This window comes from Psittacula echo (genome assembly GCF_963264785.1).
Source record: "Psittacula echo genome assembly, chromosome: Z".
Classification (NCBI taxonomy): Eukaryota; Metazoa; Chordata; class Aves; order Psittaciformes; family Psittacidae; genus Psittacula; species Psittacula echo.
Genome location: NC_137742.1, coordinates 2,753,686 through 2,780,139, shown reverse-complemented (window position 1 = coordinate 2,780,139; position 26,454 = coordinate 2,753,686). Strand labels below are relative to the sequence as shown.

The 26,454-nt window shown below is 40.6% G+C and overlaps 1 protein-coding gene across 6 annotated transcripts in view; it reads right to left on the bottom strand.

The window, feature by feature from the left end:
• The window catches only part of DYM (dymeclin), a 228,848-nt gene that overhangs the window by 169,787 nt on the left and 32,607 nt on the right, over window positions 1-26,454 (bottom strand). For all 6 annotated transcript variants that reach the window (XM_080636969.1, XM_080636968.1, XM_080636971.1 and 3 more), the window contains 3 exons: window positions 22,194-22,266; window positions 8,207-8,332; window positions 6,440-6,582 (listed from right to left, as the gene is read on the bottom strand). In XM_080636969.1, the coding sequence (XP_080493095.1) occupies window positions 6,440-6,582; window positions 8,207-8,332; window positions 22,194-22,266 (342 nt within the window). The remainder of the gene's footprint in view (window positions 1-6,439; window positions 6,583-8,206; window positions 8,333-22,193; window positions 22,267-26,454) is intronic.

Here is a 26,454-nt window from a genome sequence, read left to right as displayed (position 1 = left end):
CGCTGATGCTGTGTAACTGTTCTATGCTCTCACATTATTCAGAAGCACAAAGATAAATTTCAAGAAAAACAAAAGCCACAACACAGTGTATGTCAAAGGAAGTGTGCAAGACCTTGATACATCAGTGGCCTTCAGACATTTATGCCAGAGGCAATTATTTTCTGTGCTACAGAATATAGAAGATGAGTTTTATCTCATAACAAAAAGTGAAAGAAGACTCCCAAAGGGGGCATCTAGGCCTCCCTCTGGCAGTAGCTCAACCAAACTTCAAACCACCTCCTTGGTCCTCACAGCACAGATTTCAGTCAGGATGAAGCTGCTCAGATCCCAACCTGCCAAGCAGATTTTGCAGACGAAGCCTGCCACAGCTACACTACTATTAATACTCAACTACTTAGCCTCAGAGAATGTGTCCTTGAACTACAAACACACAGTGTGCTCTGGTTCGGATGCATCTTCAGAGAAACTAAGAGAAAGATTAAAGGTCTATTCATTACCTAAATCTTCACATTCAGTCAGGTCAAAGCACCACAATTACAAGACAAGAGGGTGACACTGTTACAGATTGTAAGCAAGATGAACAGACAAAACTAGGAAAGAAGTCTCAGATCTACACTTTCATTATGGTGAACATGAACAGGCAATTAAACATTGACTAAGCGCCAGGGAGACAGACAAGGTTGTAGCTACGTAGCAGATCATACACCAGATCTGTGACACATCATGAAAAGGCTCTGGAAGGTAGAAACAACCAGCCTGAAATATTTGTTAGTAGAAAAAGAACTTGATGGAATCGTAAGAAATAATAGACACATCATTAGCAGCTTTTTGCGTCTGTCTACTTTGACATGTTCTAATCTAAACATTACTACTCAGACTTTGTAAGACTGAAGAGGAAAAAGATATTAACACAAAACACCAAATATTCATAAACACTTTTCTTGTAAAGTTGAAGATAACCATGCAAGTGCTCCTATTAACCAAAGGATAGCACCAAAAAATAAAAGGAATGAGATGCAATATATATAACTCACAGACGTACAACAGAGGTCATCCAATGCCTTCAAGTGCACTTATGCTGAATGACATAATGAAGAGTGAAGTACATACTTACACGATAGAAAGTCATTAATGGCCAGAGATGTTTGTCTGGTTCCAACCAAAGAGTACAGACATGAGAAAACAAGTCATAATTGACCACTACACACTGAATTCTGCAATTTAGATGAATACCACGACAGTACATTTGTGGGCCAAATTAGTGATGATGGTTGCTTAGGTGATTAATGAAGATGAATCCAGCTACTGCCTTTTCATTAGTTTCTTACAGGTACAACATTGTACCCATTACATCCATAATCACCTAAACAGCACAAATTAAGTCAATTAGATCTTACTGTTCCAGTAACTCCTAAGTACTACAAGTTGCATTAAAGTGTTTCGGTCTTTTTAACAGCAAAGTATAAACCGGATCAACAACTTCAAATGAAACTATTTGAAATTACTTATTTTTCAACAGTCTTGAGTAGCACAAGCATTCTCCTTTCTTAGCATATCATTTCTTTGGCAGTTGCTCCCTGTAACATGAATTTTATTCTGCAAGATATAAAATGGCTAATTAAAAAAATCTTGCTTGCCCACAAAAAGTTCTCTCAACTTGGTTAACTGCGGACCATGAATCTGCCAATGCTAACGGTACTCCAAAAAAAGAGGAGGGGATTTAAAGCTAAAAAAAACCCCAAACCCCAAACCATCTTTTTGAAGCTAAGTTATTTCAATGTGACTTGTGAACAAAGAAAACTGAATTTCTAACATATGGAGTCTCATTTCTATCACATGCATACTGATGTAATTTATGCCTTCACATCAGCAACATAGCACCAGACCTAGCAGCACTTTACGATTACCTTGCACACCTATAGAAAGACTGCAAAGACAAAGTTGACTCCATACAGAAGAAGAACCTTTATGAAGTTACAGAACTAAACTATCATTTCTGTACCTCTTTCTGAACCCACAGTTGTTTGTTAACTACTGAAGAACAACATAATTGGCAATGCAATTCTAATTGAAGTAGGTAGGATGGAGAAACTTGCACATAGATAGCCTGCATACAGTCAAAAGCCAAACTAAGGAGGCGTAACTGATGCGAGGATGTTGGCTGCATAGTTTCTGGGTTAAGGAGACTTATAAGAGGAAAAAAAAACAAGATACGAAGGATGAAAAGCAGGAGAAGGTTAACTGTGGGAAAGGGTAAACCGCTGAATCACAAGGAAGGAAGGGGAGGGTGGATTTAAAGTACAATGCTCATAAGAGCTTGTTGATTACTGCTCCTGTACAAGTAACTACAGAACATGTGTAATGCAATACTTAGTAACGTATATGACATATCAAGTTAAATAATTTGAAACTGACAAATACACTTGTTATTTTAGACCTTGGAATTTAATATGAAAAATAAATTATTTTTTCAAACCCAGGCTCCTAGCTCCTTTCATCCTAAGTAGATTATATTTAGACTATTTCAGTAAACTTATTTTAAGCATTATGTGATATTTAAAAGTCATAGAATCATAGAATAGTTAAGGTTGGAAAGGACCTTATGACCATCTAGTTCCAACCCTCCTGCCATGGGCAGGGACACCTCACACTAAACCATGGCACCCAAGGCTTCGTCCAACCTGGCCTTGAACACCACCAAGGATGGAGCATTCACAACTTCCCTGGGCAACCCATTCCAGTGCCTCACCACCCTCACAGTAAAGAATTCCTTACTTAGATCCAATCTAAACTTCCCCTGTTTAAGTTTGAACCCATTACCTCTTGTCCTGTCACTACAGTTCCTGATGAGGAGTCCCTCCCCAGCATCCTTGTAGGCCCCCTTCAGATACTGGAAGGCTGCTATGAGGTCTCCACGCAGCCTTCTCTTCTCCAGGCTGAACAGCCCCAACTTTCTCAGCCTGTCTTCATACGGGAGGTGCTCCAGTCCCCTGATCATCCTTGTGGCCTCCTCTGGACTTGTTCCAACAGTTCCATGTCCTTTGTATGTTGAGGACACCAGAACTGCACACAATGCTCCAAGTGAGATCTCATGAGAGCAGAGTAGAGGGGCAGGATCACCTCCATGAATTTTCAATTCTTCTGTTCTTTGAACTCTTCTCCAGTAAAGATTACAAAATACAAAAAAACCAGCAAAAAACAAAACCAAACCCAGAACACAGAAATCATGTCTGTTTTTTCATTGCTTTAAACTTGCTTCTGTTCCAAAAATAAGACTCTCGGCTTGTGTTACCATCTTCTAATCTGTACAGCACTCTACCAACGTACCAGATGCCATATAAAACAATGGACTGCAAAGGGTTAATTCTGAGATATTATACATGGACAAATATGCTATATAATCTAGAAATCTTATGGAGTCCTTTATAGTCCAACATCATCTACAGGCAAATAGTCAGATACATCAAATCATTAACCAACTGTTTGGGCCCAAACAGAAAAAATACTTGTATTTCCTAACAGGATGTGGTACTTATTTTTTCCTCTTTCCCAGGCAGGTCATTAGAAAACTCTCTAGACAGGTTCTTTTACTTAAAGCTTTAAATGAAAATCTTCAATTCGCTGGGAGAAGAGATGGTACTTCAGGTACTCATGAAAGGAGCAAGAAAATAAGCGTAGGAGTACACCAAGGGAGACATTAAGAGAATGGTTTTAGAGGAGTGAAGGGGGTGGAAGTGTAGGAAGAGACAAGAACAGACGTAGGCTGAAACCTTCGGAGTTTGCACTTAGAAAAGCAAACCCAGTATGTAAGAAGCGCATGTAATATTGGAGGCACTAGAGGAAGGCAGGGGTGGTGGCAATTTGGATGGATTCTACAAATCAAATAAGGAGAGGACTGGGGGGAAACAAAGCTATTTTCCCTGTGGCTGTACTAAGGTAGAAGGACACTGAAGTGTAACTAGACAGATTAGAACCAAGGTGAGTGGAGTACGAGAATATGCCGAGAGAACCACTCTTCTACCACAAGCAAAAGTACAAACCACATGCTGAAACTGCTTCACAAAAACATTTGAATAGCAATTTCTCTAGCAATTCGAAAGAATGTACCTGTTGAGACTCTGGAATAAAAATGTTGTAGGGAACCATTTAATTAACTTCCTTTCTGTTTCACATCATAGAATAGCTAGGGTTGGAAAGGACCTTAAGATCATCTAGTTCCAACCCTCCTGTCATGGGCAGGGACACCTCACACTAAACCATGTCACCCAAGGCCTCATCCAACCTGGCCTTGAACACCACCAGGGATGGAGCATTCACAACCTCCCTTGGGCAACCCATTCCAGTGCCTCACCACCCTAACAGTAAAGAATTTCTTCCTTAGATCCAATCTGAACTTCCCCTGTTTAAGTTTTAACCCATTACCCCTTGTCCTGTCACTACAGTCCCTAATGAATAGCCCATCCCCAGCATCCTTGTAGGCCCCCTTCAGATACTGGAAGGCTGCTCTGAGGTCTCCACGCAGCCTTCTCTTCTCCAGGCTGAACAGCCCCAACTTTCTCAGCCTATCTTCATACAGGAGGTGCTCCAGCCCCTGATCATCCTCGTGGCCTCCTCTGGACTTGTTCCAACCGTTCCATGTCCTTTGTATGTTGAGGACACCAGAACTGCACACAATGCTCCAAGTGAGGTCTCGCGAGAGCAGAGTAGAGGGGCAGGATCACCTCCTTCGACCTGCTGGTCACGCTCCTTTTGATGCAGCCCAGGATACGGTTGCTTTCTGGGCTGTGAGCGCACACTGCAGCCGGCTCATGTTCATTTTCTCATCAACCAACACCCCCAAGTCTTTCTCCTTGGGCTGCTCTGAATCCCTTCTCTGCCCAACCTGTAGCCGTGCCTGGGATTGCTGCGACCCACGTGTAGGACCTTGCACTTGGCATGGTTAAACTTCATAAGGTTGGCATCAGCCCAGCTCACAAGCGTGTCGAGGTCCCTCTGGATGGCATCCCTTCCCTCCAGCGTATCAACCATACCACACAGCTTGGTGTCATCGGCAAACTTGCTGAGGGCGCACTCAATCCCACTGTCCATGTCACCGACAAAGATGTTGAACAAGACCGGTCCCAACACTGATCCCTGAGGGACACCGCTCGTTACTGGTCTCCAGCCAGACATTGAGCCATTGACCACAACTCAATGTTTAAATAAACTGCAAACCAAGCAACTGCTTTCTGAAGCATTTACACCGAAGACACAATGCAAACCACACTGGCCTACTCTTGAGCGTGTAAAGTGGAAATCAGAGAGAAGATGCATCTTCCAGCAGCACACTGAGCTGCGTGTAACCTCATCTCACACAGAAGCAGGAATGTATCTAGACTACGCTGTGCCAAGTCACAGACACATGCTCTTTTACTGCCTCCGTGAGGAGATCCACATGCACTGACACAGACTGTGAAACACTTTCTGGCAGACCACTCTCAGCCTGAACTTTAATATCCCCTAGGGATGCTGCCAGTGAATGGATTTCACAAAAAACTAAAATAAATAGCATCAGTTTTAAGAGCAACTGACTTGAAAAGCGTTACTTAGTTTATCACAGAAAAAAGAAAGTAACATAAACCTTTACTGTTGGCAATACACTGTTTTTTTCATTCTTCTTATATGGAAAACGAAAAACCTTTAGGAAGAATTTTTCTATGTAATACACACACCAATAAAACACATCTGGTATGGAGAAGAGAGCAACTACCAACCAAAACATGGTGTACCAAACATGAGAACCCTGTTTTCCTAGCAAAAAAATGGCATCAAGTCTTTCACGTTCTTCAGGCGATACCGGTCTGTAACAAACAGGCCACCCACAAAAGGTCAGAATCTAGTCATACTATTCAGGAAAAAACATTAGTCAACCTACCGGGAAAGGCACACTCTACAATATGTTACAAATATTCCTGTCTAGGTCACTCCTTTACATCACACAATCCATAAGACTGGACGGCACCTCTTAAGACCACCTAGTCCAACCTTCTGCTCAAGCAGAGCCACAGAGCAGGTCACCATGGCCACTGAGTAATTACAAAATACGCACATAAAAGTATTTCTTACAATATTTTAAGCAACTTGAAGGATGTGATTTATCAAATGGGGCACTAGTTGTTTGTTCAGGGTTTTTTTTAATGTCTCAATAAAAGAAGAATAGGGTCTACGTGCCACTTCTATCACATGCTGTCCTGCAGATACAATTGCTTCAGGTTCTAACACATGTCAAGATAAAATGTATATGATTACGATCCGGACACCTTCTCTATACTGAGCATGCACACTGATATAACTGAAATGCTGAAAAAGAAATGGGCTACAGGTTATCTTGTAAGAGATGTCACATAGAAGATGCTCCTTCCCAAGGTCTGAAGTATGATTTATAGAAAATACGACTTACTTGCCACCCCAGATGCAATTCCATAAAGCAGTCCTCCTCCATCACTTTGCTGCTGAAAGACATGGGTCCCCGGAGGAGGGCTTCTTTCTTGTCTAATGAAATTATATAGCAAAGTTTTCACAAGTCTGCTGGTATATGGGAGACTGAAAAGAAAAAGAAAACAGCTTTAGTTGACTCACAACTTGCAAAATCTGGCACAACAAAGCCCAGGCAGGGTGCAAAGGCTGGTGTTTGCCATTAAAAACAGACAGTAGCTCTCCCAGTGCTGAGCAGACTGGAAAGGAAAAGAATGCCAAGGCCTTGCCCATGCAAAGCTGCACCAGCTTGAGAAGAGCTCTGCAGGGGCACCTTTAACAGCACTATTTTTTGTTTTCTTTTTTTTCTAATAGTACTTTTAAGTCAATCAGTTTGTGGAATAATCGTATTCTTTTACCTCAAAACGTGACTGTAAAAATATTTGTGCAAGGGAGAGAAACATTATATTGGTTTAGGTTTTGCTCTATGCTTTCGTTACATAGAACAGGTAACAAGAGCATTTCCCTACCCCAGTATTTGTGTTTGTTTGTGAAGCTGCAGTCCATTTGCAAAGACCAACACGACATCTGACCTCGTATCAGTGATCTTGACAAACACATGTAAAAATTGTTTGATTTAAACAAAAGGTTACACTATTTCCAAAACAGAGAAGGATTTCTACAGAAGCAAACAGTTGATTGCTATTCACATACAATTTAGAGGTGAACAGACAGTTATGATGATATAACTGTAATGATGTGCAATGATGAACTCCAATCCCCTCTAACTAGTAGCCCTCCAACTCTTGGCATTGCCTTAGCTTCCCAGACATCAAATTCCCACCCCTCTCTCCAGATGCCAAGTACCTGCTACTCCCAACCCAGACCCCTTAGACCATATTCTCCCGAATATTCCACTTTTTGCCCCAAACCCTCAATTCTGTCAGTTGGAGATTGAAGTACCACCGAACTCCATGCATACTGAGGCTCTACCTCTACCCTGCTGCTACTTCAGGCTGAAGTCTGCCCACAGACTTCCTCCTTTCCCTGAACATCACCCCGTAGCAGTACTCCTCTCTTACTATCTAGGAGATATTCCAGAACACCAGACAATAGATACAGTTACCAAAAATCTGCCCGTGTGGTATTTGAAGTTGAAAGAGGATGATGCATGTAAGCCATCATGACAAAGCATTTAAACAGAACAAGTGACTCACCAGAACAAGTGGTATTACTCACACAACCAAGTTTACCACCTGCCAAGCATTTGCACTATTGCAGCTCACAACTGAGTAGCACATATTTGCAATCTTTTGAGGGGCTATGTACTTGTATCACAAAATGGCCCATTAGCAATTCTGACTTTCTCTAGACTGCAGTGTTAGAGGAAAACATCCATACTGAATCAAAAAAATCCATCCTGAAAAGTAAAAGGTGTTTTAAGTTAATGAAATAACCCTCAAAAAATGAAAATTATTTCCAAAGGAGTTTTACTGAAGTCTGGGCTGTGAGATGTAGCCCTGGAACCTTCCAACAGCCTTTACAAATGTTTGCTTTTGTGTTCTGTGTTCCATTTTCTTTTGTGTTCCACTTTCTTTTGTGTTCTGTTTTCTTTTGTGTTCTGTTCTCTTTAGAGCAGAACAAGTATTCTGTCAAAATGTATTCAACCGTATTTGTTTTAAGGTACAAACTGTCTACAAGTGATCAGAAGCATTTGCTTTGCCGTTAGGAACCACTCCAGAACACGACGTACCATCGGCCATGCATCAGGTATTTGTGAATGATGCTCTCCCGCAGAATTTCTTTGCGGAATAACTGGCAGGAGAGGAAGACGATGAGAGTTGTCACAGCTTCCAAAGAAATGCTGTACGTAATATCTCTGCAGGAAAAAAGGGGAAATTTATACAGGTTAATCTACTGGCTTTGTTTACAAACTGACTTCCAAGAACACTTGGAAGCTTCACCTGAGGTTATATACACTGTGTAGCACAGCCAGTTTCAACTGGGAACACGTAAATACCACATTCAAAAAACCCAGAATCACTTCAGACCAACAATGGGTTGTTTTTCTTAGATATAAGCACCTTTTTATTCATATGCCAAGACAATGTGAAAACACTGAGGTATTGCCCAGAACATTCCAGATGCAATTTTCAGACCACACTTCATCCTAAAAATAAAAGAAATGTATCTCAAAAGTGTGCCCTTTGTCCTGTTAAATAAAATTGTCACAAAACCATCATGCTAAGCCAGGGAAACGTTCAGCTAGCCAAACACAGGTCCATCTGCCAGGAAAACTGGATCCCTAAGAAAGAAATGTAATACACAAATGCTAGTTTAAGTGTAAGAAATGCTTGGGATATCAAGATACTACATACAGCCATTCAGTTTTAAATGGTACTTTTGAGGTAACAGTGAAGTATAAAGTTTCAAGATATTTCAGACAATTCTAAAGAATGTGCACTGATACTTAAATACAGATACCTATTAGTTCAGCAAAGCTCATTAAGTTAATTGGGAAAGCCTGTGCAGCAAAACGGATGACAGAGGTTTGGGATTTCTTATGATTTCTGCTCCCACCTCTGCCTACAATGACTCTGTTTTTTGTTTTTAAAAGGGGGAGCCTCCTTAATCAGTAATAAATTGTATAAAGAAACCTTTTAAAACACATTGATGTAACTTTGACATGAACTGGTATTACTCTTCCTTTCAACCAAAGGCTGTTTTCACCTCCTCTAAATGTAAGGAGGTACTTCACTTGGTGCAACAGTATCATCCAGTACTCCGTTAGAAAAATTGTTATTAAGTACTTCTAATGCTTTCCCTACGGTTTAATTTAAACACTACAATTCACAGTCCAATATCATTAAGTTACAGCATGTGCCCAGCTTCACTTATCAAGGCTTTTTTGAGCTTGGGACCTACTGGAAATTCAAAATCTATTTATAATTCTCAAATTAAAATATTTTATAGTGTCTCTATTTAAAATAAAATTAAAAAAATGTCAGCATCAGAGTATGTTTAAGCAGCGATGTCAAGATTTTTCTTTCTTACAATGTCACCTTCCAAAAATTTCATTCTTAACAGTTAAAACCAGCATAAACATAAAACTAAGTGCTCTTTCAAATAAGGATGACTTGAGAACTACAGTGCAATCCCCCTTGAAGCATAATAAATTAACCACAGAAAAGACTGGCTGGAGTAAAACTCTTCATTAGCCTCAGATCAGAACTGAATGAAATGAAAATGGATTTCATTTAAAAGAAATCAGTCTGACTTTTAGCACAATCTGATACTTTAATACCCTCAAATGTGTTGCTAGAAATCAGAGAATCATAGAATAGTTAGGGTTGGAAAGGACCTAAAGATCATCCAGCTCCAATCCCCTGCCATGGGCAGGGACACCTCACACTAAACCATGCCACCCAAGGCCTCATCCAACCTGACCTTGAACACCACCAAGGATGGAGCATTCACAACCTCCCTGGGCAACCCATTCCAGTGCCTCACCACCCTCACAGTAAAGAATTTCTTCCTTAGATCCAATCTGAACTTCCCCTGTTTAAGTTTGAACCCATTACCCCTTGTCCTGTCACTACAGTCCCTGATGAAGAGTCCATCCCCAGCATCCTTGTAGGCCCCCTTCAGATACTGGAAGCTGCTCTGAGGTCTCCACGCAGCCTTCTCTTCTCCAGGCTGAACAGCCCCAACTTTCTCAGCCTCTCTTCATACAGGAGGTGCTCCAGTCCCCTGATCATCCTCGTGGCCCTCCTCTGGACTTGTTCCAACAGTTCCATGTCCTTTTTATGTTGAGGACACCAGAACTGCACACAATACTCCAAGTGAGGTCTCATGAGAGCAGAGTAGAGGGGCAGGATCGATCACCTCCTTTAACCTGCTGGTCACGCTCCTTTTGATACAGCATTTGCCAACCGTATCCTGGGCTGCAAGTAACATGCATTACTCTAAAGCATAAGAAGAAGAGTCTCATGCATCACAGATAAATTAAGCTCTGAGCCAGAGTTTCTGAGCAAAGAGAGTATTAGCTATTTGCTCAAAGCAATAGCAAACTGGAATCACAATATCCTGGATTGCAAACCCACGCTACCTCTGATACGAAAATGGTTTTGAAAGAGAAGGTTATGCAAACTCACTGTTTTTATCTCCTTCCACATGACTCAAGTATTTTAATCTGTGACACTTCTAGTTACAGGTCAGGAAGAGACGTACTGCTTGAATAACATTCTTCCTTAAATCATGAAGTACATTTTAATTACTTTTAGGTTTTGTCAGTTACCTGACTTTTTGCCCACTACTGAGGAAGTTAGTAAATGCTGATAATTAGATCAGGCCAGAGGTTACACTGTGATGTGGTTCCACGACAAATCCATCTTAGCCAGAAGCAAGGCTGAGCTAGGAACAGCTCCCACTCCCTCTCCAAACCAGCGATGCTTTGCAACCCTCTACCCACCTTCCTCCCAGGCAAAGCAAGGAAGACCTATAAATATTGATTATTAGAGGTTAAGCCAGAAGAAAAAAATTAAGAAAAGTTCCTCTATCAAAATAGGATGTTTTTCTATCAAAATAGGGGTTTTTTCCTATCAAAACAGAACCATTTTATTTCAAAATTAAAATAATAGGTTGAAAATTATTTTTAGATATGGAAGACAAAAAAAAAACCACAAAAATCAGAAGCTTCTAATTACCAAGGTTGAGAATAGAAGAATAATGCTCCAATCTTGAGCTGATTAATGAAAAAGGTAACTTCATGACACAGTACAACACGCACTGGGTCACTCTGCTCAGAGGAAACAAATTCTAAAGTCTACTCTGCTTTTCGTCCACTTCAATCACTCGTTCATTTATTGTTTTTGACAAATCATACAAGTGGAATAGCAAGTTTGAGGAGACATTAAAAAACTCTTTTCTATTCTTATATGATTCCATGTAAAGAAATAAACAAAGAGGTTATTGTAATGTCAGAACATTTTTTGGGAGGGAGGGGGAACAGAAGGGAATCTGCTTTCAATACTCTTATGTAACTCTGAGAGAAATAAAAATAGAAAGCAAGCTAAATTCATGCAGTTCAGTTACTGATTTGTTCTCATGTTCTTTCTATCCAAAACCCAGTTAGGGCAAATTTAACTGCAGAAACATTCCACTCAACCTGTAGAATCTGTTCAAATAAAATCTGTTCTGACATAAACACAAACAGAGGCCTGATACCTGGGGTAACTCCTCAGCTACAGTCACCCTTAATTTATCAGCAAGTATAAAGCTTCAGAGAAAAGTTATTTTCTCCACCGAGGGTCAAATGTACAGTTTTCTGAAACTCAAGCATTTCTGAAGGGTGACAAGAACTACCAGGAATCTCTTCTAACTTCAAAGAAAATACTGTTTTATTTATGTTGAGAGACTATAGACTGGTGGAACAGGGGGGTCTGGTTCTGAATTTTACTTCTTTTATTCAAAGCTATCAGTCATGTAGAATGACTTTACATGGAATTTATGCTGATCTCCAACTTCCTCTGAAAACTGTTTGCTTGCAGATAAGGAGGAAACTAGAAATAATGAACTCATGTATCAATTACATGTCAGAATTATTTAGATATGTATTTCAGAAAAGCAGAAGAACTGCATGATGTTTTGAGCTTCTGTGGGTTTTCTTTTTCCTTCCCAAGTGTCTTACAAAAAAATTCCACAGAACTCAGATAAAGTAAATTGAGTGCACCAAGGCATACAAAGGTCTCTTTTTGACTTTTCTCCTGAATTCTCTCTCTTGGAGATCTCAATAGTTATTCTCACTTAACTTTTTTCCTCTTTTTTTTCTTCTCCCTCCCACTGGAGCGTATTTTTCCTATATTAGGCAGACAAGATAACAGATATTATTCTTTTGTCCATCTTCAGATATACTTCTTTCATGAGGGAACAATCTGGCATAGGGTAAACTGTAAAGCTGGTTTCTCTCCTGCATTTGGATTCTTTCCTTACTATAAGTAGCTGTCTTCCTTGGTATCATGTTTCTTACATAGTAACACAAAGCAAGCACCTCTTCCTCAAGCAGATGGAATAGGTCCAGGTTTCTTCCCTGTGACACCCACATTAAAACTGATTTCTGGCAACAAACCCTATATATATATATTTATATATTTATATATATATATACACACATTTTGTCTCTAAAGCAAAGACCTATCACATGTATCTATGATTATCTTAAATTATGAATTCTTCAGAAAGTGATGACTTTGAGCTCCAAAGTGCAAGATTTCTAGATGCTAGCATAACATAAATGTGTGCATCTACTTAACAAACACTTTATTATCTGTATTTCAATGAGAAACAGTTATAGGTCACTGGATTCCTTCCAAAAGCAGCGAGTGCTTTTAAATTTAACAACCATGTAATCTGTATTATAGTTGTTGTGAACTAAGTTTAGCTAGGTGAATTCCTTTAACTGAAGTAACTAGCACAAGAAGCGGCTAAGCATGGGAAGCTAAAGCTGCTGCAGCCTTAGGCCATAGGCAACTAACTCCCACTTAGATAAAGCTGAACTTAATTTACAACCTGCGCTTAGTTATGCAAACAAACACCTTGAGACCAGCACAAACTGGAAGATAAAGGCATTGCATCCAGTTAGCAAGGACCAAGAAACAAGAGAGAGATAAGAAGGAATTTACAGCTGGTCTCAAGATAAGGAAAGAACCCAATAACAGATGAGGAGACCCCAAACCAACATTCACCACCGGACCAAGAGGCATGTGCAAGGCACATGAACAGCGTGTGATGGTTGGGTGAATGGAATGTAAGGGTATATGAAACACCAGGAATTCCTTTGTTCTGGGTCCCTCCCTGGCGGCACCAGCTTGAGCTACTCCTACTCCTGTGCCACTCAACTACTAATTTATTTTCTAGGAATTGATGTCTGAGACTCTGCTGTGGGAAACCCAGGGCCAAAAATTCTATTTAACAATAGTGATCTTTAGACAATGACTCATTAAAATCAAATGACAAAAAATCCCATAATAATTCAGCAACACCTTCCATCTTAATCCCTTTTGTCAGGTAGCCGGCAGAGATCCTAAGGTCCTCTGAGACCCCAAGGGCCCTTGGGTACTGCTTTAAAGCAGCACTGCATTTAGACTTAAATGTACTAGTGCTTTAGAAGAAACTGGTAGAGCAATTCTTCCATGATACAAACTGGAAAGGGTATTACTTCTCTTCTGGTCAGGAAGTTCTTCCAGTAAGAACATATGTTTTTACTGATTTACTTTATTTATTAATTGTGGTGGCAGACCTGTAAATTCCATCAGAGCTATCAACCTTCAGACATTTGGGGCTGGAGAACTGCACCAGACCATCTACTTGCATCTTACACTCTCACAGGGAGTCTGTTTGAACTGGACCAAGATTTCACCTTGCCCTTTACAGACACTTATTTCAAGTGTATTGCAATGCTGACACTCCACTCTAAAAGCTTCAAATATCTGAAAAAGAGGTCTATGGTCAAAATAGTAATACTTAACAAAAATAAAATACTTTCTTTGTGGTAGAAACAGGAAAAGAGCACATGCAAGCAGTCAGTTAAGAAACCTGGCTGAGCAGTACCTCCTTTAAGTATCTTTAACAAGGCAAAGTGCTGGGTCCTGCATTTGGGCCACAACAGCCCCATGCAATACTCCAAGCCTGGGGAAGAGTGGCTGGAAACTGCTCATGGGAAAGGACCTAGGGGTGCTGATTGATGGAGCTGAACATGAGCAGCTTGTGTCCAGGCACCAGCATCCTGGCCTGTATCAGCACCAGTGCAGCAGCAGGGCCAGGGCAGTGACTGTCCCCCTGCACTGGGCACTGATGAGGCCACACCTCGAATCCTGTGTTCAGCTCTGGGCCCCTCACTACAAGAGAGACATTGAGGGGTTGGAGCAGGGCCAGAGAAGGGCAATGGAGCTGGTGCAGGGCCTGGAGCACAGTGTGATGGGAACGGCTGAGGGACCTGGGGGGTTCAGTCTGGAGAAGAGAAGGCTCAGGGGGGACCTGATCGCTCCCTACAACTGCCTGAGAGGAGGATGGAGCCAGGAGGGGCTGGGCTCTGCTCCCAAGGAACAAGGGATGGGACAAGAGGAACCGGCCTCAAGCTGCACCAGGGCAGGTTTAGATGGAGCTGAGGAACAATTCCTGCCCCAGAGGGTGCTCAGGCATTGGCACAGGCTGCCCAGGGCAGGGCTGCAGGCACCGTCCCTGCAAGTGTTCACACCCCGTGGTGACGAGGCCTCAGTGCCATGGGTTAGCGGTGGCCTTGGCAGTGCTGGGCAATGGTTGGACTTGATGAGCTTAAAGGGCTTTTCCAACTGAGCTGATTCTGTGATTCCAGCTGCACTGGCTTGAACACCTGCCATTACTTACATGCACCCACAGACAAGTGCTCACACTAAATGGTCCTACACAGCAAACAAATGCCACACCACAACATACCACTAGGTTTTGAAGTAGATTTCTTCTGATCTACAAAGAAAACTCTAGAGTCAAAAGCAGACCAAAACATGGAGATCATAACAGCAAGGTCATTTGTTAATTGTATCCTATGGGAAAATACAAAAAACCCTAAAATACGCTTGTCTGCTCCTGCAGACTCAAATTAAGAACAACAGGCGCAGTCTGCAGGAGTCTGATGCCACCTGCAGCTTATATATCTTAAGTTGGTAAGGGAAGAGTTATTATCATAACCACTGTTTCCAAATGATGCAGTCATCCCATGCCAGAACAAAAACTATGGTCCTGATAAAACCTCAGCTTCCCGGTACCCTGGCATCTGCTTTTCCCATTCAGAACAAGGTGGATGACCTTCTATCAGCATCACCTACCAAGAACTTTAACAATCTACCTATCTGTCAACATCCTGCTGCTGCTGGCTTCTCTCCAACACCAAGCACCCCTCACAACTGCATCGATGCTCACCTCATCATCCAGCTTTGTTCCCTGCCTACGAGAGAAAGGTCTGTGAAAGAGGAACCAAAATGAAGAGTGGAGGCAATATATAGGAAAATCTCAGCTAAGGAACCCCAGTTACAACTCTGAAGTGTTGTAAACACTTTAATTACTCAATGAAATGCAGCTATTTCTATATCTTAACACACAGAGGCTGAGAGCTCATAAATGACTTCACACCTACAGAGCAAACAGCCTCAACAGTCAGGAACAAAACTCTGAATTTCACCTCACACCACCAGAGCAAGCCCCCTCCCTGTTTAAATATTTTCCTGAACTTTCACCCAGCCAGCGCTGTCTACTCCAAGTATTAAAAGGTTAAAAGGTAACTAATTTTCTAATTTAGGAGAGTTGCCAAAAGGGCTGATTCATACAAAAACTCTCAAATCATACAGGAACCAGGTTTCATTTCCCTGCTTCCTGAGGGCCCACCAGAAAGGTGAAAGAGGAGTCACCACAGCGAATAGGATCAGTTTTGAGAAACTGAAAAGCAAGTAGAGTATCTGGTTATCAGTGTCAGGATAAAGTACAACAACTCGAAGTGAACATAATCTTTTCTCTTGGAAGCACTCCTAATTTTACACCCACTGATGGCACATACGCACCGTGGCAGCTGATAATGCACTGTGCTCATTATAGCCGACTCCAGACATTCGGGGAGATGTCCCAAAGGGGCATTCGAGAAACACCAACTGGAAGCTGAGAGCATCTCTGACATTTCCTACTGCATCTCCCTCGCAGTGGGTATTCTTAACTGAGAGACAGAATGAGAGTGGGAAAATAAAAAAGGTGGAAATACTCCAAAAGGAGTATCTGAGGGATGAAAATGACACTTGGATTCAAGACCGTTTATTCCCAGACCTGTTCCTAAGCCATCTGAGACTACACGGCTGTGTGCATTTTCACCTAACCAGCATTCCTCCCTCTACAGATTTAGAGCTCCTCTATTCTTTCTAACATCTATTCTTTTGTATGTACCTTTCATATCAACAAGTCTTGTTTGCAGTAGCCACTAAATCTAAACGAAAGACCTCACTTTTTCAAACAACAGAACATAAGAGAGTAGTCCAAAATGGACAACTCCAGTGACTGGGCTTGTGTAGCTTTCAACCCTCAGGGAAAAGGCAGCTACAGAGAAGATGGACATGGAGAATTCATACAGAGGAGGCCACAGAGATGTTGCAAGGGCTGGAGCAGCTCTGCTCTGGAGCCAGGCTGAGAGAGCTGGGCTGGGGCAGCCTGGAGAGGAGAAGGCTCCTGAAGGGGAGACCTGAGAGCAGCTCCAGTGCCTAAAGGGGCTGCAGGAAACCTGGAGAGGGGCTTGGGACAAGGGCCTGTAGGGACAGGCCAAGGGGAATGGCTTGAACCTGCCAGAGGGGAGACTGAGATGAGCTCTTAGGCAGAAGCTCTTCCCTGTGAGGGTGCTGAGGCGCTGGCACAGGGTGCCCAGAGAAGCTGTGGCTGCCCCATCCCTGGCAGTGTTCAAGGCCAGGTTGGACACAGGGGCTTGGAGCAAGCTGCTCCAGTGGAAGGGGTCCCTGCCCGTGGCAGGGGTTGGAATTGGGTGAGCTTTGAGGTACCTTCCAACACAAACCACTTTATGACCTATGATATGCCCCAGGTGATCAAAAGTCTTCTCTAGACCACTGCAGAGGTCTGGACAGAGGCAGAGCACAGGAATCATGTCCTGTGTTCCAGCCTGTGTGAAAGGCAGACCTGCTCCAGTCTCTCTGTCACAACACTTCTCAAATGTAAGCCACTGGTTCCAAGGCAGAGCCATCTTGATGTAGTGACAGTAATAATCTCTTTGGGCCTCATGGTTGTGAAGGCAATGGAGAAAAAAGGCTTATGGCTGTCAACCTCATCACTGTCACTGATTTGGAGGAGTCTTCAAACTTCTGGAGTGCCAAGGAGAGATATACGTGACCTCAGTGCCTAGCTATCTTTGCTGGCCAGATCAGAGACAAACCCCAAATACTAGCAAGTGTATTTTTCAAGATGCATCCAATGTCTTTTGTGAAAACAGGGCTGAAAACCAGAATAACAGAAAGCAGATTATTAGGAGCCTGAATATACAGCACAACGTATGATAGATACTATAAACCACTAATAATATGCTCTGGGATTACAAAGGTTGTTACAAGTTGCATGTCAGTTAAACCTTGCCTAGTGAAAAGACAGGTCACGAAGAAATGATGATCTAAGTTTGAAATAAAACTAAATTGGAACATAATTAGAACAAGAAGAAAAATACATGATACAGGTTAAGGTTCTCCTGCTTAAGACCTTTACCCACTTAAGAGGCCACACATCTGCCAGCTGAAAAATGGATGCGAGAGTGATGAAGACAATCTTCCAAATAAATCAATATTTTTTATTTGATGCACTACCTCAAGGTTCAGCAGTAAATAAAATTCTCTTTATATTCACCAGACCCCTCCTACACAAAGGAGTCCTAAACTTTGAGGATCTTCAAAGTGAAGCAACACAAATCTCTTGCAGTTTGGGTATTTTCGCTAGCTTCAACCTAAGTTTCAACAGATGGAAGTTTCCTTTGATGATTAGACAAAATCGCCAAAAATGCTGAAGTCAATAGCTCTTCAAACATTGGAGCTACTACAATCTTGATTAAAGTTCCTTGAACAGTCCTTTTTTCAAGAAGCGCTATTCTGACTTTTCCAAAAGTAACAAATAATAAAAATATGACAGCCATGAAATAGGAGAGAAAACAGTTCTTAACCTCTTCGCTGCTCACAATTTCCAGGAAAAAAAGCCTGAACGTTTCTCAACACGGCACTCTACGCTGCAATGACTCTGTAGAGCCTTATAATCAGTTATATTGCCCTTTTCCCTCCTACGTTCAACTTCTAAGCTCCCAGGAAATGCAGTGAACATCCTTAAATACGACAAAACATTGTTAACGTTTACAGTTGGAAATAACTGAGATTACAACCTAAGCCAATTGTAACTACAGGAAACAATGGAATGCATTAGAAATATCAACTAACTTCTACTGGCACCACAGGGTGCTACTCAATAGTGACACAACTAAATCCCGGTATTTCATTTTTCCTCCATATGCATTTATAGATTTTAATGAAGTGAAAACCTACTGATAACAACCAGATGTTCAGTTATGTATACCAGCTCTTAACAAGCTGCTGAAAGAAGCTTTTATAATTTAACTTTGGGAGCTCTATCTTGCAACATAACGTTAGCAATAGTTTCTACATTAAAGTCATACAATTAAATACTGAAGTGGCATATTTTTGCTGATTATGCACTTTTAATCATTAATGTACACTCTTGAGTGCTAACATTAACAAAACCAAAGAAAAAGCTGAGTATCCATAACATACCCGAGGGAACCATAAATCAAACACCAACATACCATAACACAAGTGTTATAAGGGACTGCAAAAGTCTGATTCTTGAAAAGCAATAATACTGTAGTTTCTATAAAATGTCTTAAAATTAAACATGAAACCTTCTTCCTTGGCATTCTGTACAATGCAGCAGGGCCTGTTTTTCAAAGGGATAATTCAAGATACTTTTAATAAACCTCAGGTACAGAGCCACAATGCTGCAGAGCTCCATGGTCCCTCCTACAACCTGGTTTAGCTATGCCAAGTCGAACTGCCTTAAAGCACTTACCTTTCCCAATACAAACTAACGTTGAGAAGCAGTTTCTTAAATTCACCATACACAATTCTGAGACACTCCTAGACATGCTTTGCTGTATACCTCTGCAGCCTTTCCCAATGACAATCAACACATTTTGGTTCTTCAGTTATATTTCATAGTAAGGGATATGGAGAGGTGAGATACAGATTTGCCATTTGACTTCTTCCCCATCTCACACCTTCCTTATTCATTCTGAGCTAGACTGCCCACCTGCATTTCCCAAATCTGTCTGTAGGTTATTTTCTAGGCACACATGAGCTTGTTTTAACAAAGCTTCTTGTAGAGCAAGCTCAAAGCTGAGCAAGCTCTGCCCACACTCCACAAAGATTCAAGCGTTCATGAACTCAGCGTCCCTGCCAAGCCCAAACTCTTACACTTGGTTTTGGTCATACCAAACCATAGGATGGTTTGTGTTTGGAAGGGGCCTTAAAGCTCATCCAGCTCCAACCCCTGCCACAGGCAGGGACACCTTCCACTGGAGCAGCTTGCTCCAAGCCCCTGTGTCCAACCTGGCCTTGAACACTGCCAGGGATGGGGCAGCCACAGCTTCTCTGGGCACCCTGTGCCAGCGCCTCAGCACCCTCACAGTGAAGAGCTTCTGCCTCAGAGCTCATCTCAGTCTCCCCTCTGGAAGCTTAAAGCCATTCCCCTGTGACATTTAGAACCATTCCAAAAGCAAAGAGTGCAGGACTGTTGTACAGGTACCTCTGCTCCTGCATTTCAGACACCGAGATGGTCTTTGATGGTTTAAAAATAATCTTAGTATTTCAGTGAAGGAGGAAAAACAGCAGCTTAAACCAGGGTGTAGCAAAGCAATATATTTAGACAGCAGCTGCCAGCTGTATCCACTCCTTCATGAAACTGCATCCACAGAACCCAAGGGACACACAAATTGTGACAATCCACAGTTTAGGCTATTGAGTGGTCCTAACAAAAACTTTGCTATTCTGAATGACACTTCAAAGACAGGCTCAGCATGGATATTTTAATGGTCTGTCACAACAAAAATTCATCTTTAATAGCAGCTTTACAGAGACCCCATTAGCAGTGCCACTGTATGCTTCCAATGCTGCCTATCCTCTAGCAAATGATCCCAAGGTTTAAATACTTCATGTATTACACATAATATATTCCTTCCCAAAATTCACATAGTAGGCTTATGTTTTCCTTGATTTATTCCACCCAAAAGACAGAAATTAGCTATTCCTTTGATACAAAGTAGGGGAAGAATTTACAGCGTAAATCTGACCAAGGAAAGGGAGGGAAGTAAAAGGCAAACTCGCTACTAAAATAATCTTGATCATCCTCCGGCAAATAAAATTACAGTAAGCAAAAATCTCAGCTTTATAACATGTTTATGAAGAGTTGGATTGTGTATTAGAGAAAGCAAGATTTTCTGTATCTCCTTTCCTCTACCTCTACTCCCCCTTTGATTATTTAGGGATAAAATCCTTAGTTATTGTGACAAACGTTATACTGGTGAACAAGACAATAAATTACTTTTGTAAGTTTTAGTATCCTACTAACAGTTCAGTAGCATTGTATTTCAGGAAAAAAACCAACTAAGGAAACCTATCTGAAAAAAAAAAACCAACCCAAAACATAAACTTTCCACAACTTTCACTTAAGAAAAGTGAATGTTTTAAGCTGAACATTTAGGATTATAGACAGGCTTTGTCACTTTTTTTTAAATAAACCCTTATTATCACTATATTATTCAGTAAAGTAAGTGCTTTCAACAGCTACTTTCATTCCCAGCAATAGCATTCACAAACAAACAGAGATGCTGACAGGTTGAGTTGTTCAAAAGGGTTAAGAACAATAATGCCCACAAATTTTTTTCTGCCAGAAAGACAAAGTAAGTAATATTGGACCCCACGCACACATTGGGACTTAGAAGAAAGAAAAATAAAACCCTGCAGGATTTATGAACTTGCCCATATATCGGAGTCCTTTCACCCTTCATACTTCCTTTAATCTGCTCCAAACAAAAAGTGTATCTATTCCAGGAAGTCCTGACAAGCTTTGCAGAATGACGCTCTAAATCATATCACTAATTCATTACATACTAGCAACACAAAACCCTCATGTAATGGTGACAGAGTTGTATTTAATGAGAGCAGTGTTTCAGAACCCGTTGCATCCTTGTCAGCTTTCCAACTTAAAGAACAATCTGAAGTACAAAAACTAAATCGTCAGCAGAGCTTTACTCTACACTATAAGGGATAATGTGAAACTCTTATTAATTAAAGCTGTGATCCTTTAATTGGGGCACCACATTTTAGGCACAATACCATCTAATGCTGCTAACGCTGTCTTTGATGAAGTTTATTTGCAGAAAAAAAAGAGGTTAAAACTTGTCAGGACAGGTGCGTAAAACGATTTCTATTTCCAAAGAACAAAATAAGTTCTTCTTCATGTAATACTGAAGTATGTTTTATGACACATATCCCAGTGAGATGTGGAATCAACATACCTCAAATACAGCAGATGCACGAAAAAAGCTAGGTAGGCAAATCTGCAGATCTACAGAAAGATTCCACTTACTCATTGGTCTTCTCTCTTCTTCAGATTGATATTTCAATTCACTGATATTTCAGAAACTAATATTAAATGAGTCATAACACTTATTTAATGCACATGCAGTTCAAAAAGCCATGCAACTGTGTAAGACAAACTTCAGTTTGCACCTTGCTGCATCCCCTAGAGATGAAGCAACACCCAATGCACCTCTCCCTGTACAATCAGCACAACCATTTCCAGCCATGAGTTACCAGCAACTGTCTGTGTGCCCACAGGGGTTCCTCAAAGAAATGTCAAATCTACTACAAAATAAAACGGGACAGCTTCTCTTGGTAATGTGAAGTGCATGCAAGACGCTCAAGTACTTCTTCCAACAGAATATTCAGGGCTGGTACTGGCAGCAGGTTATCATTATCAGCACTGAACACGGAGCATTCAAACAGAAGTATTTAAACATTATAACCCCATCACTCTTAAGTTTTATATTCTCTCAAATGCTCAGTTTATACAAGGAGGCTAGAGAAAGATAAAGGAAAAAGCCAACTTACAAGAGGGGAATTTCAACAATGAGCTGGATGAGGCAACACAGCAATTCTTCTATGAGGTCTTCACACTCTGTTCCTGAAAAGAAGCATATAAACGTTTTCTGGATTTTTCAAATACTGAAAGACAGCAAAGATTTATACACCTAAATCCAAACAATGAGTATTTTAATTAAGGAACGAACACCAGAAGATAAATTCTATCTGTTTAAGAAAATTGCATTCTTTCTTGGAATAGAAAGCATTTGGGATTACCACTGGGATAATGGTGATGCTGACTCTTTTATAAATGAAAAGATAACTAACAACAATCAGAAAATGAGATGTTGGTACTGTAAAAATACGCTAATATTAAGCACATTGAGCCTTACTTGCCTACTTATCTAAGGTCATATTAAATGGCATTACTACTAACAGTCAAACTGATCACTATTGACTTTTTCTCAGTTCTACAGTTCCAAGTCTCATCTCAAAATTCCCTGCACTTCACCTATCTTCCCACTTTTTTCTAATCTCAACTGAAGAATAAGCAGAGACAGACAGAAAACTGCTCCATTTGCCTAACTTGCACTGAACAATATTCTAAACTGTGATCTTTCAAATGAATGCAGCCTGCTGTACACATCACTGTCACTCTTACACAATTAAATGCACACACTATTTTTTCATGAATACATAGTTATTTATTGAAGAGGTTTCACACATTTTTTACAATAAGGATTTGTGATTTTTAGAACTGCATTTCAAGTGAGCAGAAATTATTCTCTACTCACACACAACGTGATAAAATGCATGAGACTATTTTAAAAATGCATAATTATTTTAAAAATTCAACTATTCTAAGCAATAAAACTGGTGGTATTTTACACTAGCACTGCAATTTTTAAAAGCAACTGTAATGAAAACTTGCAAGACGTACTGAGGAAAAAGATTATTAAACCATTTGAAGTTGTCACACAATAATAAACAAAAAAAAAAAAAAAAAAAAGGATAAATCTCTTTTTCTGCTTTCAAAATAAAATTATAAAGAGAAACCTACAGCACAAAGAAGTGCAGGGTTTTATAGTGCTGAATGGCCTAAAAACATGCATAGTTTTTCCCCTCTGCATTACAACTCAATGATTACCCAAAAGCTTGTTTATTTTGTATTTTCAAATAAATACGTCCTGCAATAAACACAACATTACAGCCAGGTTATGGCAGTGTTACTCTGTTTAACCCAAGTTTGTTCCTAAAGCCAGGACTCAATTTTAAGAAGCACACTAGAGGGAATATTCACAATAAAGCAAAATTATTTCTTTCCACAATCGGTTTATTAAAAACACATTAAAAATTGTCACCTAGTGAACTGCACATTCTAAAGGAAATCAGGTTTTTATCACGGAAACGTGGTTTCCTTTATATAGAATCCCCCATGAGTAACACAATGTAGCTCCTGTTAGTGAAAAAAAAAGAGAACTGCTAGGAGTATTTAACCTTAGACAGAACCACAGCCAATAATGAAGCCCAGATAATGTATTCTATAAGTAACTTAAACATGACAGCTTTCTAAGGTTTTCTGAATCTAGAATTATAGAGCAAGACTACTTCCCAAAAAGTGCCTCATTTTCTTAACAACTAAGGAAAAGGAGGAGGAAAAAGGATGAAAAAAGTAAAGTGAGTGCATTTTAAGAATATAATTTCTCCCACCATGCTATACACAACCCATCTGAAGACAGATTAATGTTATCTCAATATGAAAGAGGGTTTTCCCCAAACTATAATCAAAATAAAGCACAAAAATATTGAGTTAGTACAATCACACAGAATGGAAGATGTTAGTCTTCCCTGCTCTGCTCTCCAACTATTTTTTTCTTTAAAAATAAAAAAAGGCTTAATTGCTGTAATCAATGTCATTCAGCTACAATAACTAATGTATCCTTTTCCCCATTGGGGCACATGCATTCTTGTTTAATCCTTGTCTTGCCAAGACAATGAGGCGGACTCATGCCAAATCTATAACGTGAGAGACAGCTATAAACGCAGAACACTATGTGTTTTCATAAACAATGCCCTTTTCAATAGCAGGATAGAGACAATACACACAATACTCATTCACATTAATAGATTACATACTTGGATCAAAGACACGTGTAAAGCCTTGGGGGAAATAAGTAGAGGGTGAATCTGTCCAGATAAGATTAGAGCAGACCTGCACAGAGAGGAATCATAGGTGCAAGTCTGCTGCAGCGCAGAAGTAACTGCAAACACACACAGCTTTCAAATGTCCAGTTATGCTGAAGTACCATATTTTACCAATATATTTAAGTCCTCAAACATGTGCACCACTTGCACTGTGGGGTTTTTTTGGTGGGGTTTGTTTGGATTAGGTTTCTTGGGGTTTTTTTACATAATTTGGAGGTTTTTTAAAACTTTTTCAAAGCTATAAACATTACAGACACTGGATTAACACTACACAAGCAAACCGGCTTATCCAGAGGACAGTACGCATGCCAAGAGACTCCACTTCTACTGAAACCAGCCCAGGACCATCCTTGGCCATGAAGCCAGGTTTAACATTCACTATAAAACAGTCTTTCCTCTCAAAAACCTAACTGTTGTCAAAACATGATCTAGGCTGCTGTAGCAGCTGGATGTGCTTATTAATAAGATATTCAGGCAGAGCAAGGTTCTTTTTCTTCCCTGTTGCTCCTACAGATAGGATAGAACACAAGCATCAATAAGGACATAACTTGGACATAACTTGTTACTTGCAAAACAGTAACTGAAGCCCCATTCATTCAACACGTTACACAACTGGCGGACTTAAAGCTTCTTCGGGTTTTGTGGTTTTATCTCCAGCTCTGTGGGCTCTATAAAGCTCCCAACTTTCACTTAAAAGTGTTAATAATGAGTACATAAACTAATTGCCATCCCTCATGTCTTTTGTATGACAGCTAAGCACTCATGAAATCATTTGAGGATTGAAGTAAATGTATTATTACTTATTCCCTCCTCTGTGTCCTCGGATTTGCTGTAATAGAACAAACACTGCCTTTAGCAGCCGAGTGATAAAAATTTCTCTACAGAGCATGAATAAAGTCTCTTACTACAGGTCAAAAATAGGTTAAATGCATTGATGGTTTGATTTACAATATAATAAACAGCGTGTGCTCTCTTACACCTCTGAATCACAATAGTAAAAGACTGTGCCAAAATTATGGGATACAGCCAGAGGAAGCCTCACTGAAAGATGAACGACTTCTGTCAGCCAGACTAACTCCAGCCTTAGATCTGCATATGCTGATTCCAGTTTAGGATTTATTAATATCCAGATTTTTTTAGCTGAATGTTAAAGAAAACGGCTGAAATCCCTATGAGGATTTTCCTACCATCAACAATCTTCAATATCACATCACAGAACCACAGACTGGTCTGGGTTGGAAGGGACCTTAAAGCTCATCCAGCTCCAACCCCTGCCACGGGCAGGGACCCCTTTCACTGGAGCAGCTTGCTCCAAGCCCCTGTGTCCAACCTGGCCTTGAACACTGCCAGGGATGGGGCAGCCACAGCTTCTCTGGGCACCCTGGGCCAGCGCCTCAGCACCCTCACAGGGAAGAGCTTCTGCCTAAGAGCTCATCTCAGTCTCCCCTCTGGCAGGTTCAAGCCATTCCCCTTGGCCTGGCCCTACAGGCCCTTGTCCCAAGCCCCTCTCCAGCTTTCCTGCAGCCCCTTTAGGCACTGGAGCTGCTCTAAGGTCTCCCCTTCAGGAGCCTTCTCCTCTCCAGGCTGACCCAGCCCAAATATATCCTCAAAAAAAAAAAAAAAAAAAAAAAAATCCTCCAAATTCATATGCAAATTCCCAATTGTGGATGAAAAGGCAAAAGTTGCTCTTCCTGGACTAAAGAACCTTCTGAAAACTGTCAAAAGGAACAAACTTCTACTAATGGTCAGATGATTCCTGAAGGAATTCAATAAACAGCACTGTTAGCAGGGACTAATCACGCACAATTTTTTCGCTACAGCTTTATAATGATAGGCTACAACATATCTATGGACTCAAACCTGAAAATGAAAAACCTTAATAATCATATTTCATGACACAAAGCACAACTGCTCAGCTTTCTTCTGAGCTTAAAACACAGTCTAGTTGGCAAAAGCACAAATTGGACATTCAGAAAAAGCAAAAGCACATAAATTGCAAATCCAGGAGGAGAAATCTTCAAGATAAGAGACTTATTAAAAAATGCTAACTAAACAATTGTGGCTATGTCGTATATAATCTTCC